This window comes from Muntiacus reevesi, chromosome 19, assembly GCF_963930625.1.
Source record: "Muntiacus reevesi chromosome 19, mMunRee1.1, whole genome shotgun sequence".
Lineage (NCBI taxonomy): Eukaryota > Metazoa > Chordata > Mammalia > Artiodactyla > Cervidae > Muntiacus > Muntiacus reevesi.
The window spans coordinates 21,748,869-21,768,274 of record NC_089267.1 but is presented as its reverse complement, the minus strand read 5'-3'; the positions used below and the strand labels follow the sequence as shown (position 1 = coordinate 21,768,274).

General features: G+C 38.7%; 1 protein-coding gene across 11 annotated transcripts in view; it reads right to left on the bottom strand.

Annotated features, from left to right (window-relative positions):
* The window catches only part of DOP1A (DOP1 leucine zipper like protein A), a 132,715-nt gene that overhangs the window by 29,249 nt on the left and 84,060 nt on the right, over positions 1-19,406 (bottom strand). For 8 of the 11 annotated variants that reach the window (XM_065911713.1, XM_065911712.1, XM_065911714.1 and 5 more), the window contains exons 14-22: positions 18,074-18,695; positions 17,123-17,397; positions 15,670-15,822; positions 13,657-13,757; positions 11,690-11,949; positions 8,128-10,117; positions 7,234-7,378; positions 6,942-7,124; positions 4,300-4,425 (exon numbers count right to left, since the gene is read on the bottom strand). In XM_065911713.1, the coding sequence (XP_065767785.1) occupies positions 4,300-4,425; positions 6,942-7,124; positions 7,234-7,378; positions 8,128-10,117; positions 11,690-11,949; positions 13,657-13,757; positions 15,670-15,822; positions 17,123-17,397; positions 18,074-18,695 (3,855 nt within the window). The remainder of the gene's footprint in view (positions 1-4,299; positions 4,426-6,941; positions 7,125-7,233; positions 7,379-8,127; positions 10,118-11,689; positions 11,950-13,656; positions 13,758-15,669; positions 15,823-17,122; positions 17,398-18,073; positions 18,696-19,406) is intronic. The other 3 variants (XM_065911719.1, XM_065911721.1, XM_065911723.1) reach the window with 1 other exon arrangement.

Genomic DNA, 19,406 nt, shown 5'->3' with positions numbered 1-19,406 from the left:
CCATATATACATGTATACCCTTCCTCCCTCCCTTCCCTCTTTCCATTCATCCTCCCTCCCTCCTTTCTGATTCTTACAACCCCATAAAGCAGTAATGCTACCCTAAGGATGTTATATAGCTAGTGAGTGGAGAAGTCAATATTTGAACCCCAGGGACCTGGTTTCAAACTATGAGGTCTTAACAACTATGTTACTACTGCCTATCAAAAAGAAATTAAAAGGTGATGGGAAGCCAAGCATTTAGATGCAAGACTACTGGATAGGTGGCCCTTCCTATGTAGTGACAGCAGGCTAGTTCTGGGGTCCTTTTCTGTTGGTGGTGGTGTTGTTAGGAGACACAAAAATTTAATGTAGCTTAGGTCTTTTTTCTTGGTGAGGCCATTTTCCTAGAGAGGAATCCTAAAAACTCCTACATGAGAAACATAATGGCTTCCTGTGATCTTGCTGAAGTGAAGTTGATTCCATTTTTCAGAATGTAGACTTTTCCTGACTGCTGTTTGCAGCATGATGTCTAATTCCTACCTGTATGAACCTTGTACTTGGATGCAATCTCAAAAATTACAAAATGATCTCTTTTTGTTTCCAAGGCAAACCATTCAAAATAATAGTAATCCAAGTCTATGCCTCGAGCAGTAATGCTGAAGAAGCTGAAGTTGAACGGTTCTATGAAGACCTACAAGACCTTCTAGAACTAACACCCCAAAAAGATGTCCTTTTCATTATAGGGGACTGGAATGTAAAAGTAGGAAGTCAAGAAATACCTGGAGTAACAGGCAAATTTGGCCTTGGAGTACAAAACAAAGCAGGGCAAAGGTTAACAGAGTTTTGCCAAGAGAACACACTAGTCACAGCAAACACCCTCTTCCAACAACACAAGAGAAGACTCTACACATGGACATCACCAGATGGTCAATATGGAAATCAGACTGATTATATCCTTTGCAGCCAAAGGTGGAGAAGCTCTATACAGTCAGCAAAAACAAGACTGGGAACTGACTGTGGCTTAGATCATGAACTCCTTATTGCCAAATTCAAACTTAAATTGAAGAAAGTAGGGAAAACCGCCAGACCATTCAGGTATGACCTAAATCAAATCCCTTATGATTATACAGTAAAAGTGACAAATAGATTCAAGGGATTAGATCTGATAGACAGAGTGCCTGAAGAAATATGGACGGAGGTCCAGGACATTGTACAGGAGGCAGTGATCAAAACCATCCCCAAGAAAAAGAAATGCAAAAAGGCAAGATGGTTGTCTAAGGAGGCCTTACAAATAGCTGAGAAAAGAAGTGAAAGGCAAAGGAGAAAAGGAGAGATATACCCATATGGATGCACAGTTTCAAAGAATAGCAAGAAGAGATAAGAAAGCCTTCCTCAGTGACCAATGCAAAGAAATAGAGAAAAACAATGGGATGGGAAAGACTAGAGATCTCTTCAAGAAATTAGAGATACCAAGGGAACATTTTATCAAAGATGGGCATAATAAAGGACAGAAATGGTCTGGACCTAACAGAAGCAGAAGAGATTAAGAACAGGTGGCAAGAATATACAGAAGAACTATACAAGAAAGATCTTCACGACCCAGATAATCATGCTGCTGTGATCACTCAACTAGAGCTAGACATTCTGGAATGTGAAGTCAAGTGGTCCTTAGGAAACATCACTACAAACAAAGCTAGTGGAGGTGATGGAATTCCAGTTGAGCTATTTCAAATCGTAAAAGATGATGCTGTGAAAAGTGCTGCACTCAATATGCCAGCAAATTTGGAAAACTCAGCAGTGGCCACAGGACTGGCAAAGGTCAGTTTTCATTTCAATCCCAAAGAAAGGCAAAGCCAAAAAAATGTTTAAACTACCACTCAATTGTACTCATCTCACACGCTATCAAAGTAATGCTCAAAATTCTCCAAGTCAGGCTTCAACAGTACATGAACCGTCAACTTCCAGATGTTCAATCTGGAGTTAGAAAAGGCAGAGGAACCGCAGATCAAATTGCCAACATCCGTTGGATCATCAAAAAAGCAAGAGAGTTCCAGAAAAACATCTACTTCTGCTTTATTGACTACGCCAAAGCCTTTGACTGTGTGGATTACAACAAACTGTGGAAAATTCTTCAAGAGATGGAATACCAGACCACCTGACCTGCTTCCTGAGAAATCTGTATACAGGTTAAGAAGCAACAGTTAGAACTGGACATGGAACAACAGACTGGTTCCAAATTGGGAAAGGAGTATGTCAAGGCTGCATATTGTCACCTGGCTTATTTAACTTATATGCAGAGTACATTATGCAAAATTCTGGGCTGGATGAAGCACAAGCTGGAATTAAGATTGCCGGGTGAAATATCAATAATCTCAGATACGCAGAAGACACCATCCTTATGACAGAAAGCGAAAAAGAACTTAACAACCTCTTGATGAAAGTGAAAGAGGAGAGTGAAAAAGTTGACTTAAAATTCAACATTCAGAAAACTAAGATCATGGCATCCCATCCCATCACTTCATGGCAAACAGATGTGGAAACAATGGAAACAGTGACAGACTTTATTCTTTTGGGCTCCAAAATTACTGCAGATGGTGACTGCCACCATGAAATTAAAAGACGCTTTCTCCTTGGAAGAAAAGCTATGACCAACCTAGACAGTATATTAAAAAGCAGAGAGATTACTTTGTCACCAAAGGTCCGTCTAGTCAATGCTATGGTTTTTCCAGTAGTCATGTATAGATGTGAGACTTGGACTATAAAGAAAGCTGAGTGCCAGAGAATTGATGCTTTTGAACTGTGGTGTTGGGGAAGACTCTTAAGATTTCCTTTGACTGCAAGGAGATCCAACCGGTCCATCCTAAAGGAGATCAGTCCCGGGTGTTCATTGGAAGGACTGATGTTGAAGCTGAAACTCTGATACTTCGGCCACCTGATGCGAAGAACTGACTCACTACAAAAGACCCTGATGCTGGGAAAGGGTGAAGACAGAAGAAGGGGATGACAGAGGATGAGATGGTTGGATGGCATCACCGACTCAATAGATAGGAGTTTGAGTAAGCTCTGCAAGTTGGTGATGGGAGCCTGGCATGCTGCAGTCCATGGGGTCACAAAGAGTCGGAATGACTAAGCGACTCAACTGAGCTGTGAACCTTGTGCCCTTGGATCAAGAGTCTCTTTTCATAAACTCTTCTCAAAGTAAACTTCACTCCAGTATCCTGATGGGGTAGGGTAAGAGAAGTGGGTGGCTGCTTGGGTTGGGAAAAGGGAACTATAAACTTTCAATCAGTCCTCCAGATTTCAGCCCCATCCTAACTCTTTGCCTTTAGAAGTACCTGATACTTCTACTTCCAGACTGTCTATAGATTTATATCGGTAATTGGTCCTTTGCTTGCAGCAATTCAGTAGAGCAGAGAAAACTGATACTGATATCCAAGTCAGTTATAACTCCGACATGTGTTTTTCATCTTGCAAAACTTTTTGACACTTGTAGTCATATGACACTTATAACCACACTTATGTAGTCACCCCTGCCAAGTTTTTGTCATTGTAGGTTTTGTCATTTAAAAGTTTTTCACTCTCATATTTGGTAAAAGAGCAGAGAGAAAGGCATATGTTTCATATACCGTGTTACGCCACATGTGCATAACTAATATTAAATAATCCAAGATCTCAATTCTGTCCAATGTAATATCTACTACTGAATCCTTACATGCAAAATGTCATATAAACAGAATGTTTATTTTTATTACTTGAAAAGTGTCAGCATACATATATGAAATGAAATCAGCACAAAAGTATGATTAGAACCCTTCAGCTAGAAAAATCACATATCTTATAGGAATAAATTATTTAATAGCCTTAGTATTCTAGTGAGTCAGTATTTATATCCAACACAGAATAGTTGTTTGAGCTTTCAAACTCACAAAGCAACAATATTTCCACATATATAATCTAAAGACAATATATGAATTACATCTAAGCAGTCACATTGTAATGAAAAGTTAATCAAGATAAAAATTTCTCTCCATACTCTTGGTATGTCCCTTAAATGACTATCATTTAAAAAACACATTGTATTTGATTACCATTTCTATACAGTTATAGTTTTAATATCATATGAATTTCTTTTTTTGCATTAAGTATCTTTTATACTTAAGAAATTTAGGTAATATATTATCTAAACTGGAAGGCAAACCTACTTTTCTGCAACCCACCCCATCCCAGCCCCTAATCCCAGCCCCTAATCCCTAAGGGAACGTTGAAACTGAGCGTGTCTTCACCTTATGCTTACCGAGTGAAAAAATAAACACAAACCTTGGTTCTGGTGGGACCTTTGTTCTGTCTTCTCTCATTCCACACAAAGGCAATGGCAGCCATAAAGTGAACACCATGATTCATTGAAATGGGCCCCAATAATTCTAGGATCTGCTGCCTCAAGTTCTAAAAAAATTTGAGCAAATTACAAGTGCATTAAAAACTATGAAAGCATTAATAACTGGACTGCACTTCTAGTTTTTCTTGGAAGACTATACAGAACTTGTATATTTTACCACCAAATCATGATAGTGAAGTGAAGTGAAAGTTGCTTAGTTGTGTCTGACTCTTTGCGACCCCATGGACTATGCAGTCCATGCAATTCTCCAAGCCAGAATACTGGAGTGGTTAGCCATTCCCTTCTCCAGGGGATCTTCCCAACCCAGGGATCGAACCTAGGTCTCCAGCATTGCAGGCGGATTCTTTACCAGCTGAGCCACCAGGGAAGCCCAAGAATACTGGAGTGGCAGATAATGGTATCCGTGGTAAATAATGGTGGAGGAAAGTTTAATAATGTTAAGAGATGCAACCATGGTCATTTTAAGTCAAGAGAAAAAAAAACAGCCTGTAACAATTTAATCCAAATATTAAAATAAACCACAGCGCCAGGTGTGATCCCGTGACTCCCAGGTCTAGGAAGTCAGATCTGGAGTAAGATTAGGTAATTGAGGGATATCAATTTGATGACTTGCCATAGCAAACATGCTTTTAAACATTCACATAATTTCCCTCTAAATATAAAGAAGAAACTTTGGGAAACATCTGAAAGTATAAGAAGAAAAAAAATTTTTGAATCAACCATTTACTTCATCATCCTGAGATAATCACTATTAGCTCATGAATTTTCTTTATTCCTTCTTCTGCAGATAATTTTTTTTTACATAATTAGAAATACAATATTTGTTCAATTATGTAAAATTCCTGTTTTACTAAACTTTTAAGTACTTTCCATCAACTAAGAATTCTTCAAAACCATGATTATTAGTGGCGACATGGCAAATAGATGGGGAAACAGTGGAAACAGTGGTTGACTTTATTTTTCTGGGCTCCAAAATCACTGTAGTTGGTGATTGCAGCCATGAAATTAAAAGACGCTTATTCCTTGGAAGGAAAGTTATGACCAACCTAGACAGCATATTAAAAAGCAGAGACATCACTTTGTCAACAAAGGTTCGTCTAGTCAATGCTATGGTTTTTCTAGTGGTCATGTAGGGATGTGAGAGTTGGACTATAAAGAAAGTTGAGTGCCGAAGAATTGATGCTTTTGAACTGTGGTGTTGGAGAAGACTCTTGAGAGTCCCTTGGACTGCAAGGAGATCCAACCAGCTCATCCTAAAGGAGATCAGTCCTGGGTATTCATTGGAAAGACTGATGTTGAAGCTGAAACTCCAATACAGTGACCACCTGATGCGAAGGGCTGACTCATTTGAAAAGACCCTGATGTTGGGAAAGATTGAGGGCAGGAGGAGAAGGGGATGACAGAAGATGAGATGGTTGGATGGCATCACCAACTCAATGGATATGGGTTTAGGTGGACTCCAGGAGTTGGTGATGGACAGGGAGGCCTGGCGTGCTTCGGTTCATGGGGTTGCAAAGAGTCGGACACGACTGAGTGACTGAACTGAACTGACCTGAAGGTAACACTGAGTAAATAAGTTACTTAACTGTTCCCTACTCTTTAGGATCTCTTTTTTCCTGCCATTAAATAAGCCTACGGTAGTGGTGATTTAGTTGCTAAGTCTTGTCTGTCTCTTGTGACCCCATGAAGTGTAGCCTGCCAGGCTCCTCTGTCCATGGGATTCTCCAGGCAAGAATACTGGAGTGGGTTCCCATTTCCTTCTCCAGGAGACCTTCCTGACCCAGGAATCAAACCTGGGTCTCCTGCACTGCAGGCAGATTCTTTACTGACTGAGCTATGAGAGAAACCCATAATATTTATTATAAATAAAGCTATAATAAATATTATACATATTTATTATAAATAAAGCTATAAAAATATTATACATATTTACATAATTTTGATTATTTTAGAATTCATTACTAAAGAAGATTACTAGGTCAAAAACTACGTAACTTAGAGATCTCTGTCCATATTGCTAAACTATTTTCCAGGAGAGATTTGTATATTAAAATGTCAGCTTGAAATGTTCTAAAAAAGGAATAAAGTTATAACATGTATGACTGAATCTCAAAAACATTATGTCACATGAAAGGTGTTAGACACAAAAGACCAAATAATGTATAATTTCTTTTTTACAGGAAATGGCCTGAAAAAGCAAATCGATATACACAGTAAAGAGATTAAGGGTTGATGGTGGTTAGGGGTGGGACCCAAGCGCCTGCAGACGGGCATGAGGAATCTTTCTGTGGTGATGGCTATGTTAAAACATTAGATGGTGGTGAGAGTACTACAGTGCTTTAAATTTACTAAAAAAAAAAAAAAAATGTATTACATATGCTTAAAAAGTGATTTTCTTAATGTCGTTTCAAGAAAATAGTTAAAATTACTTGATAACTAATTTCACAATCCATGCAGAGTATCATAAATACTACTCAAATTATTCACAAATTTGGAACATAATCTCTAGGAGAGGTGTCAAATAGACTCTTGAGCTCCAAGGGTGAAGTGTGAAATATCTAACCTTTGTGGCTCCAAGGTTAATAGTGGTAACAGAGGCAGATGCAGCAATGGTCATTTTTTCCGAAGAATCAGCCTGATGCAGCACGCTCCAAAGCAGTGTCACTGAGGACATAATCATGTGAAGGATCGAGAGGATTCCACTGCGGGCTTCAAACAGGTGTTTGTGATCTACATTGACCAAAAGCTATCAAAGTCAGGGGAAAAAGAAACATATCATTTACTGAGGTTTACAAATGGGGACTTATTAGGCCTCACAGTCTTTAAAAGCCAGTCAAATATTTGGGCAGTCTCACTTGGTGATATTGTGTAGTAGGATCCAACAAACAGTAGTGGATAATGGCTGTGATCCCTTCCAAAAGGGTAAGAATCATATCTGGTGGGATAATTGATGCCATCCACAGAGGCCTGAAAGAAGATGTATCTGTGTGAACACAAGTTCTGTGAACAAGAAGTTTGTGTTTCATCAATAATAAATGTCCAGCATGCGCTAAGCACACAGTAAGGGCTCAATAAATATTATATAAATAAATGACTAAATAAATAAATTAGGAGCTTTTATACCCTCATCTAATAAAACAAGTGTGACACATTAAATGTACTAAAGTTCTTTTGGGATAACAAATTCTAAACAAAATAAATAAATACAGCCAGTTTTCTTATATCCAGTACCTGAGCTCACACAGGAGATAAACCAGACACTAGTCTATTAAACACCTGGATAAATTTTGACAGATTAATTTTGAATATGGCCTGGGGATACAGATAAAATTCGACACCAAACAATGAAAATTCAAAACAAGAAGTAAAATCAGATGGGAAAAGAATTATTCATAATTTTAATTTTAGTGTGACATTAACTTGCACTTAGATCAACATCAGATAAACCAAGGAAACCCTTTGCAAAGCTTTCTGCTACTTTTGCCAGCTCAGTCAAGAAGGGTATCAAAATTAATTTCAGCTCTATGGAGAAAAAAAAAGTCCTGTTTATCTATTCCTTCTGTTTTCTATTCTTGATTCTTTTATGGATACTCTTCCTCAATTTTCTTCTTTATGAAAATAACATACTATGTGTAACCTAACAATAACCTCTAATTTATTTACTCAAATTGAAACTGACTTTCTAGATGATGAAGTGGTCATACATGTAAAAAATGTCAATGACGACAAAATTAAAAATAAATTCTTACCTACTATCAGATAATCCTGTTTCATATTTGTACTGTTGAATTAAATTATCTAAATTTCTACAAAGCTGTAGTGTCACAGAAACAACCACTCTCTGGAGGACTTTTCCCATGTAAGGCAGAGTAGATGTGATTAAACCAATCCACTGTGGGTGCATCTTACAGGCACAGTGCTGATGCAAAGCTCGTATCACCGCACAGAGGAACATGCCTTGAGATGTGATTGGCTGGGCATGCAAATACTGAAGAGAAGTCATGGGCTGATGGGGACTGATGTGCTCCAGATCAGACACCACAAAATCAAAACCTGTTTCATTCTCTTCAGGGATAGTCATTACCCTGTGTTCGAGAACAATGAGCCTCTGAAGCACTTTGAGAAGTTGTGACTGGAGTGTGCTGCCATTGTCAAATTCATCTTCAGAAAAATTGATCAGGCTGTCCTCTGAGAAACCTTCTTCCACAGCAATCATGTTCTTACCTGCCATCTTTTCACTGTGCCATTTCTGAGCACTAAAGATAGATGACAGCAAACAGTGAAGAATCACTTTCTGAACTTTGCACTTAGATAACATATCAGAGATAAAACTAGGGAAACCTTTTGCTGAGCTTTCTATGACTTTGGCCAGCTCGGTGAAGAGGAGTGTCAAAATTTCAATGCTCATCATCTGCATGTTTCGATTGCCTATTAAATCTTGTGCTGTAACCTTGACATGAGTCGGGTAATGGCTACGCATATAATACAAACAAAGAGAAATAAGGATTTCTATGTACATAGAACTCCGGAAGTTATGATTTGAGTCCACTGGAATGTGACTATAAAAATCTTTGCCCATAACAGAAATCCGGTGTCTGGCCAAAAGATTCTGAAGCAGAGACAGCTGAGGTGTATATGCGTTATTTACACTAGTGGTTGAAATGGCATTTACAAAAGCAATGGGGTTAGTTTTCAAGATGGCCTTGATGGCAGAAAAAGCATACAGAGTCCTGGATGAATCGTACAACTGGAGATACAAAAGCACATGTTGATAGAGAGGATGGATATTGAAATTGGGAGATTTTCGTGATCCTGGAGAACCCATGTCACTCTCAATTTCAGAAATTTCTCCCTCTCCGCAGCTATACCAGTTCTCTAAATCTAGACCATCACTGAAGAAAACACTGGTCTGCTTGAGTTTTTCGTTTGAAGTTTTCTTCTTGTCATCATCCTTTTTTCTGGCAAGTTTTACTTTAGGTTTTGCTCCCGGTTGTTTACCTGACTCCTTTACAATTGTTTCTTTCTCGGAGACTTTTTCTGATAATTTTTCTTTGAAGCTGAACTGAATGCTACTGTGACTTCTCTGTCGAGATCTGGTTTCTGTGGAAGCAACAGAAGAGTCTTGGAAAGTCTGTGCGGTTCCTGAAATACAAGGTGAGGAGCTGTTTCTGGAAATTCCATTTGGCACACACTCACAGCTTCCCTCTGCAGACACAGAAAGAAACTGAGAACTGTCGTCATTCAGCACGGCACTCTGGCTCTGCTGAGCAGGCTGATCTTTGTTGCCAGTCACCTCCTCGCCTGGATCCACATCACTGTCCTTCGGGGGCAGCCCTTCAATTTCGGACTGAGATGTCACTGAGGCAGATTCCGCTTCGAGGCCACTGACAACTTTACATATCAGGTCAAAGACCACCTGCTGAACATCATCATCTGGGGAGCCAGCGCTTGGCGCCTGGGAATCGTCCTGTGCAGTCACGTTCTCAGGATCGGCTTCGTAACTCAGGTTGTCCCCAGCAGAGGACTGAGAACATCCCGAGTCAGACCTCTGAAGTATTTCTATCTGCTGGTCGGGCAGATCGAAATCAGACACAACCATAGGGATTGTCTCACTGCTGGTACTTAGGAGGGACAGTCTGTCACTTAACGGATTAACAGTAAGGCTGAAGTTCTCCATTTCATCCATGGTAAGTGTCTTCTCACCATTTCCTTTCGATGCCATGAGTTGTACTTGGCTTACTGGCAAAGAAAGAGAGTAAGGAACAACAATACAAAATACATTAAAATAATTGAGATGTAAACCGAACAAGATTTTTTAATCATTACTTTCATTACCTACTTATATTTTTCTATTAAAATGTTTATTAATATGTTAGACCTTTTAAGTTAGAAAATTACATAGATGACTATTAGAATTTAAAGACAACTCAACATTAGAAGGCCTATTATTCAACTGAATTAAACAAAACAGCACATTTAACAGAGATAAAATATAAAACATTGCCCTTATCCCTAAATACGACATTCTTTTAAAATAGTTCAGTATATAGTTAATATATAAACACATAATCTCCTTGATTTTAACAAAATTCAACAAGCATTTATAAATTATCTAGTTTGAGTAAGGCCCTAAATGAGGAGAAGAGGGTGAGGAAAGGAAAAAACATCACTCTTTACTCTGAGAAGTTTTAAAACAAGTAGGGATCACAAATACCCATTTCTGTGCTTTTGGGGGAGCATTTCTTCAGAGAGGGTGGAAGGCTTAGTTCCACACAAGAAGTGCAAAGACAGAAGCTTCAAATTCAGGGAAAGCATCATGACACCACAGATGAGGTCTGAGAATGATCTCAGAGAGGTGAGAATTCAGCAGACAGGTAGGAACTACGGTGGGCAAAGTGTTAATGCAAAGAAGTGCTGGCGATAAGCAGAGCGGAGCATGTTCTTAGGAGGATTCAGGGGAAGCTGTGGAAAGGAAGCTAGAGCGAGGAACCACAGCTCTGTAGAAACACACTCCAGGTGAAGCAGGGGCACGGGCCGCTCTAACTTCGCCACCTACCAGCTGTGAGACTCTGAGAAAGCCACAGCCTCACTGGTAACATGACCTTTTCATTACTGACCTTACAGGATTATTTTACAAGAAAGAAATGAAGTTGATTCTTTTGTCCGTAAAGTACAATAATCTAAGGGGCCATTACTGGTGTATTATAGAGGGTATCATTTGACAATTTGTGAATGTCTATTAATTACTATTATTAGTAATAGTATCCTATTAATAGTAATAGCAAATATTTATCAAACAATAATCATATCAGTGCACATTTATCAAACACTTATATGCAAGTCACTGCACTACGCATGTCACTAACATGACCACACCTAACGCTCACCATGAAGTTTTGAGAGCTGGGCATCATCATCCTCATTTTCAGATGAGGGAAATGACACCTGAAATAGAAATGTGCACTAAAAGCTTACTATAGATTCCCAGTGGAGTATCTACAGAACACTGCAGGACCAGGACTATAAAGTCTACAGTATTTGCTAATACTGAAGAATGCTTCTGACCAGAGCTATGCTAACGCCGCCCCTGCAAGAGTCAGTTGATAACCGAGAGATCCAAGTCCTCTAAGACGGTCAGGGACGAGGTACACACTGACACGCGCAAGCAGCACTACTGCATGCAGAGGGAAAAAATCAGCCCAGGGAGAAATTCTCACGTTTGGTTCTCTTGACAAGCACTCTTGTGTGTTCGCCTCTCTATTTATTAATTTAATTCTAAATAAAGTTGTTATACTTCCATGTGATATTCACCATTATTGCAGGAAAAGTTTTGCATGAAATGCTTGTCACTCTCTTCTCCAGGAAAACAGGGAGCCTTATTCCAGTAACGTTCTGCTTGTACTCGCTGCACTGAAACCCTCTGAGTTTTGGGATGCAGTAAGAGCAGTAACAGTGGTTCCAAAACTCGCGCGATATCATGTCTTTGTAGGACTTGGTTCAGCCAGGCTTGTCCCACAGAGCTGGTGGAACCATCGAGACTGTTAAGGCTGTCTAGCATGATGAACAGTGACCTACAATAAACACCAATAATTAAAACAAAGAATAGAATACCTACTTTAGTTTTAACACTCTAATTTTTTAAAAATTAACATTACTGTTTCTTACTTTGAATTAACTATTTTAAAGTAATTATACTTCACAATAACTTTTGACTACAGCATTTTAATAACCTTAATCCCCAGTCTCAGTAGATACAATGAAAGAAAGATAAAGAAAGTGAAGTCACTCAGTCATGTCTGACTCTTTGTGACCCCATGGACTGTAGCCTACCAGGCTCCTCTGTCCATGGGATTTTCCAGGCAAGAGTACTGGAGTGGGTTGCCATTTCCTTCTCCACGGGATCTTCCCAACCCAGGGATCGAACCCAGGTCTCCCGCATTGCAGGCAGACGCTTTTACCATCTGAGCCACCAAGGAAACCAAAAAGATACAATGAGAAAGGAGAAAATAGTCCTCTCTCTTTTCTTATACACTTATATTTTTTGAAATTTCACAAGCATAAATTATCTCTATAAGATAAATACTGTAAAAAAACAGAAGAAAAAAACTTGAGAATTAGTCTGTTTTAGCGCCATATTACTGTTCGTATCACCAAATTCAGCCCCTCTACAAGTCAACACTATTTTCATGTTCTTCTGTGCTCCTTTGCTCCCATTTTCTTTATGAGTTGAAGTCATGTGCTTAATTCAAGGAAAGACCTTCTGTGAAAGGTGTGGAGGTATGGTTTGGGATCAGAAAACCAAAGATAAAACTGGGCCATCTACTTTATCTCACGTATGATAATCTTGGGCAAATCACTTAACTTCACTGTCATGATGAGAACAGGTGGTTACTGAATTAGAGGTGGTATTTGTGAAGCACCCGGTCCCAGGCCCAGTTTACTAGAGGGGTTCGGTAGCAGACCATTAGAGAACGGTGATGCTGCTTTACACCAGCTGAGATCCAGCAGAGCATGCATCTGATGCTGAGTGGGGCTTCAAGCATAGTTAGATTTGGGGCCGTCTTGATGAGACTTGCTGGTGAGCCTGCTATCTGATGTCGATGTACGTAAGTCTACCTATAAATGGCATTTCCTTGAAAGTTACTGCAAATCTTATTTCTGGTGTCTGAGTCATCTATGGAGTTCAGACAAACAGCAAAACCACTCTCAGGCAGCTAACTAGATGTTTTGAATCCACAGAAGTGATCTGTCAGTATTTTAGTTGTAGATTCTAAGTCTGGTTCAGGCAAGACTGGGAATAACTGCTAGAGAAACACTTATACCATCTACTGTTTATATGAAATTTCACTGAATGCAGACTCAAGAAGGCTGCATATGTTGCTATATTCCCAACATTTAGAATGATGCCTGGCACATAGGAGGAACTTGATGAGGTCACCCAATGAAAGGAAGGGGCACTGGGTGCTCCAGAAATACAAAGGGAAAATCGGTTAGATAAATAAAAATGCCATGCCTTTTAATACAGCTTAGATTAAAAAAATAATTTATAAATTCTCTTTACAAAATCTGCAAATTACTCTCTGCTACTCCTGCCAAATTAGCCAGGGGATTAAAGAAAGGAAACATTAAGATATCTTATTATAAAACCTGAATATAAGGGTCACACAATCTTGAGGGCATTAGCCCACTGTGGCCCCTTTTGCCTGGCAAAGCAATAAAAGTTACTCGTTTCTACTTCGCATCCCCTCAAAAACACCTGAATATAAAATGTAACCAACCTGTCGAAAGACCGTGCAAAAGATGAGGACTTATTTATATGGAGGTCCCTTGTTAGATGCCAAAGAACTGCAAACTTTGCATGTGCTTCCATCCTTATTTTCTGAGGACAAATATGGGAGATGATTTTATTATCCATGAATATATTGAGTGATTTTTAGTAAAAAAAAAAAAAAAAAGTTGCCATTTAAGACAGTATTATGTTCAGTGTTCACAGTATTCTAGTACATGCTGAAATAAGCTGTATTTTTTTTTATGGAAACAGAAATACATAAAATACTTAAATATATACAGAAATATTAAACCTAAAGGATCATCTCATGCTGCCATATAAGTTATTATTTAGTTTAGGTGATTAGTTTACTAGATTATTTTATAACAGGGGATGGAAAGAACTAATAATGTGCATGTTACTATATCTTGACTACAGGAAGCACTTTCCTCTTCATTTTAATATAAGTAAACAGTAGTCAAAACTAATTTTATGGCACTATATAATTTGCTTAGCTCCTAGAAATTATATATTAATTTCAAATGAACTTATCATCACTTATAAAGTTGGTTTATTAGATTAAAAATTTAAGGACTTAAAAAAACTCTATTTCTAAACAAAAACTATTACATCACTTTTGGGATTATCTGGAAAAGATTATGTGATAACAATGGATAAAATAATGTAAGAATAAATTATTTAGAATGATCAATATTAGATATTAGACAATAAGGCATTAGTAGAAATTATAAGAAATTGTATAGTCTTTCTCCAGCATTTGTAGAATCCATCAAGTAAAAGATCCCCCAAATCAGATTGCAACAGTCTAAACTGTGACAGGTTAGAGGAATGCCTGCTTTTCCTGTGGTCTTAATGCATGTTTTTCCAATGAAGCTTGCATTTGCACATCAACCAATACAAACACATTAAAAAAAAGTAATAACTGATACTTTAATTTTTTCATGGATATATAATATCCTTATTCAGAACTTAGAAATGTTATACAAGTAACCAGGGATATAATTTGTCCTGATTTATACTTAAAATAAAACAAACTATTACATTAAAATACAAGGCTTTATTTAAAAATTTCTGAACAATTGTGAAAGAATGTATTGAAGGAGAACTAGAATATTAACATTTCTCTTGGAATAAACTTTTCATTCCTCTCATTCACTCCATTTGCCACTTCCCTGCAGTCAAATGCTTCATTTACTCAACACAAAGCCTATTCAAAGTCACTAGCATTTAGAATTTTTTAAAATGAGGGCAATCCACTTCTAAAAGCTGTTCAACAAAATTTTCTATTAACATAAGAGAACAGACACAGGAAGACCACAAACTTCATTAGGTTACCCTGACCAGGTCAATCAGAATGATCATTACAGCTTCTTTTCAGGTCTGCTCATAACTCAGCCATCTTTAACTGACACTTATGAATCACACTTCATATACATAGGATACAAAATCCTTATTTATTCTTTGTCCATGGAATTCTCCAGGCAAGAATACTGGAGTGGATAGCCATGCCCTTCTCCAGAGGATCTTCCTGACTGAGGGACTGAACCCAGGTCTCCTGCCTTGCAGGCAGATTCTTTACCATCTGAGCCATCAGGGAAGCCCATAACCTCACATATTAGCATTCTGTAACTTACAAATGCCATTTCACACACATTAGTAAATGAATCCATCAATTTCATAACTGAGACCACTGAATACATCTGTAAACAACCCAAGAACTCAGACCAGCAACAACTTGAATCATCACTCCCCACTCCTGAATCACAAAATAAACCCAGCATTTGATTTGGGTTGCTTGATTTTTCATATTACTGTCACTTTTTACAAAGAAGTTTCCTCTAAGACGAATAGAACACATTTAAAGATATGATAATCATTCTGAATGAAGTTATCTTATTCAGATACTGGATGCCACAATTTTCCTAGGGTTTCCTTAATCTGCCTTTCAGTATAACAGGAGCAGGGGGTAAGGTGGGCACAGGACCATCAGAGAAGAATTTACCTTATCTTTATGGGTTAACTGCTGGCTTATCACATCCTCACAGATGCTGGATGAAGGAACCAAGTTATGTAATTGATAAAACAGTTCCACACTCTTCTGGTGGTGCTGAGGTGTTGTATCTCCCAGCTGGTTCCACAATGTTAAAGCTACATGCTATTAAAAAGAAGATGTAAAAGTCACAGTGTTACACAATTGTAAATGAGAACTTTTAAACGTTTCCTATTAGGTACAAACAAGCCTCTGACTGCCAGACCTAGAAGGTCTTAATACTCATTATGTCACTGAAATGAGATTTAAAAGTGTAGCTTTCCATCTGCTTGCTTCTCGTCATCCAGGTTTTTGGGATATCTTACAACAGACAGTACTTTAACTAAATTTACTTTAAACATCAGATATGTTAGCACTTTTTACAGGGTCCAGATAAGACCCTATTTCACTATTTTAGTGATGTTTAGTAAAGTGATGCTAAAATACACTATCTTTAAGAGGATGTAAAAAGATCCTGATGCTGGGAGGGATTGGGGACAGGAGGAGAAGGGGAAGACAGAGGATGAGATGGCTGAATGGCATCACCGACTCGATGGGCATGGGTTTGGGTAGACTCCGGGAGTTGGTGATGGACAGGGAGGCCTGGTGTGCTGCGATTCATGGGGTCACAAAGAGTCGGACACGACTGAGCGACTGAACTGAACTGAAACCCCGCACTGAGGGAAGTTTAATGTTTATGTTTGTATGTCGCAAAGTGAAATATAATTCATAGTTCAAATATCCAAACTTCTTAAACCATAAAATAGGCTGTGTGTATTTCAGTGCTACATGTGTTAACACAGCATATGATTATCTACGACAGCACTAATAAGAAGGCATCAGTCAGTCATCAGGGTTCACCACCACCAGATGATAGAACCCAACTCTAATCTAGCCAGATGGACTATCTGAGGGATACAATGACTTGAAGATTAAAATTTTTTATATATAAAGAATCTACCTGCTTAAGCTAAATATACTTGATGTTCCTTCTATGCCAAGGATATCATATACACTGCTGTGAAACAAATCAAAGGATATGCATTTTTTTCTGAATGACATCATGTTATCACAGATGATCATCAGACAATTTAGGGTGTGAAAACTTCTCCTGGACATTTTGGAGACCTGAGGTTGTGCTCTATGAAAAGCAAAAGTGTGACAACCACTTCATCTGGAAATATATTTTACAGTATAAATGAACTTTTCTTTTTACCCCAATACTCCCCTTATTCATTTTTCCTCCTCACAAAACTGAGGACAGGATTGGCCAAGCAGTACTGATCAAATATGGTATATGGTATCTTTTCCTTACAGTACAATGTTAAGAGGTGTTCAATTAAGCCTGACTATCATCTTTTAAATCTCTGCTAAGCAGATCAGGTCGAGTCTCATCTTAGTCATGCTTGTAGTTCTTAAAACTTACCTTGAAAAATTCAGTCTTCTCAGCTATGTATCTCAGATTGCCCGGCGTGAGAGGAGGTCTAATCACCACGGCTACTCGTCCCTGGTTTGGACTTAAGGGCTGGGCAGGCTCCACACTGTTGATGTTTTCCCCAGTGACCATGGCCACGGACTGAGTCAATCCTACCAGGTCCATCACTAGTGAAATGGCGACACTCTGCACGCTGAAATCACTTGCTTGACTGCAAGCATTCATCAGTGTCTGGAGCCACAGCGGAGGCTGCACGTGCTCCCAGTCTGAAACAGAAGCCGGAAGCCAACACAGTCCATCACAGTGAACCTTCCAGGCATAGTCTGTCTTCCAAGTTAATTTCTAAAAACAAAGCACTTATATCTAAGAACTTTCGACCTTGCTCTGTGAACAAAACCATGGTTTCTCACATACACTACAGCTTCAAGAAAATAAAGCAGCAACAGGAATTTCATAAATTTTTTGATATGTATTTTTCTTCTGCCAAGTCACACAATCAATTTTCTGTCCGAAAAAAGTTTATTAATCAACAAATATTATGTAGCTCACTGCACTCTGTGTTATACACTTGTGTTATACACAAATTTAAAGGAATGTAAATTTATATGATGCTAGTCATAATAAAGGAAATCAGCAGATCCGAATGTTATACTAATTTTCTCCAGAGAAAGGAGTTAACTTCCTCCTTAGCGTCTGCTTGCTTGCCAACAAACTGTGAGACATCACGATCATAAAATTCTCCAACATACCAATCTCCTCAAAATGACAGTATTTTGTTTTAAAAAACTTACAAATTAAAGCCACACTTTTAAAAATTAACTGGCTATAAAAAGAAATCAAATCCCAGTTTTAACATCTGAGCATTCCTTACACTAAAGGGTGAGTGGGTGGGAAGCATGCTATAGAAGACATTTTAAATAAATAAAACAGCGCGCGCCTTACCAGAGTCTGACTTCTCGGCGCGTAAGTCTGAGGGGCGGCTCCCCTCAGCGATGTACACGGGGAAGCTGGAGCACTCCAGGAGGAGCTGGCAGGCGGCGAGGAAGGCGGGGAGGTACTCTTTGGAGGCTTTTTGTTTACTTATGTTTCTCTCTCTCACGTCCCCCTGGGAATCCCTGTCCCAGCTGGAAGCCTCCCCCTGTTCTCCACTGAGATCCCCGTGATGCTCTGGGGCCACAGCCTGAGAGAAGGCGTTGCTCTGGATGATGTAGAGGTTGATGAGTCTGGTGAGGAACTGCTGGACGTACTCCAAGCAGCACTGCATTGCGGTTTTCTGGGCTGTCTTCCCACCTCGGGGTGCCGTCCCCTGAGCGATTACGGAAGGGGGCTGGATGACCGTTTCCTCAGACCCCACAGTGGAGGCCGTTTCTGTTTCAGAGGATGTGCTCCCAATCGGGATGGCAGCTGCCCCCTGCCCCTCACTCAGTTCTCTGTCAATGTCATCAGTTCGGTCTGCTTGATACTGTATGAAGTCAGTGAACCCACTCTCTGACGAGCGACTACTGGGTGGATTTTCTCCATCTTCGAATACTTCGGTAGGATTTTCAAGAGAAACTGATGAGACCTGGTAGACAGCAAAAAGAGCAGGAGGCTGAGTAGCTACATGTATATATGAGAAATTAAAATTAAATAGTCACATTTTGAAAGAAGTCAGCTATGGATTAGACTTATTCACGACTTAACTCACATTTCACAATTTAATCCATACATCTGGTTAACTCTTAAAACAGTTTCTACAATTGATTCATGTACCTATGATAACAGGAAATACTGACACAGTTCTAACTAATATATTAATATAAAGTCATTCAAGAAATATTTATTATTTGCTATATGCATAACTTAAGCTTAGGTTCTTGAGGACAAAATACGTATATGTAAAACTCTCTAAGACCTATATCCTTGTTTCAAACTACTAACAATTTATTCAATCTACTTCATGAAATCACTTTCATGTCTCAATCATGCATGGAAACGAGACATGCAAGGTTAAACATTTTAAGAACTAGAAATAAAATCTACTAGGTTTTCTATTCAGGACCACATGAAAGTGAAACTTCTGTCTGAAATATGTAAAAGTTCTGTTTTAATGTTTGCCATTAATCTTACACTCTTTTCAACAAACAGTTATTGAACCCATACTATTTGCCACATTAGGTACTAGCAATAAAAGGAATTATTTATAATCTAGAAGAGATAATTAATTTTAACACAAACAAAAAACGAACCAACTACTGAAGCAGAATAGAGCCAGAATAGATTAACTGTTCCTTCT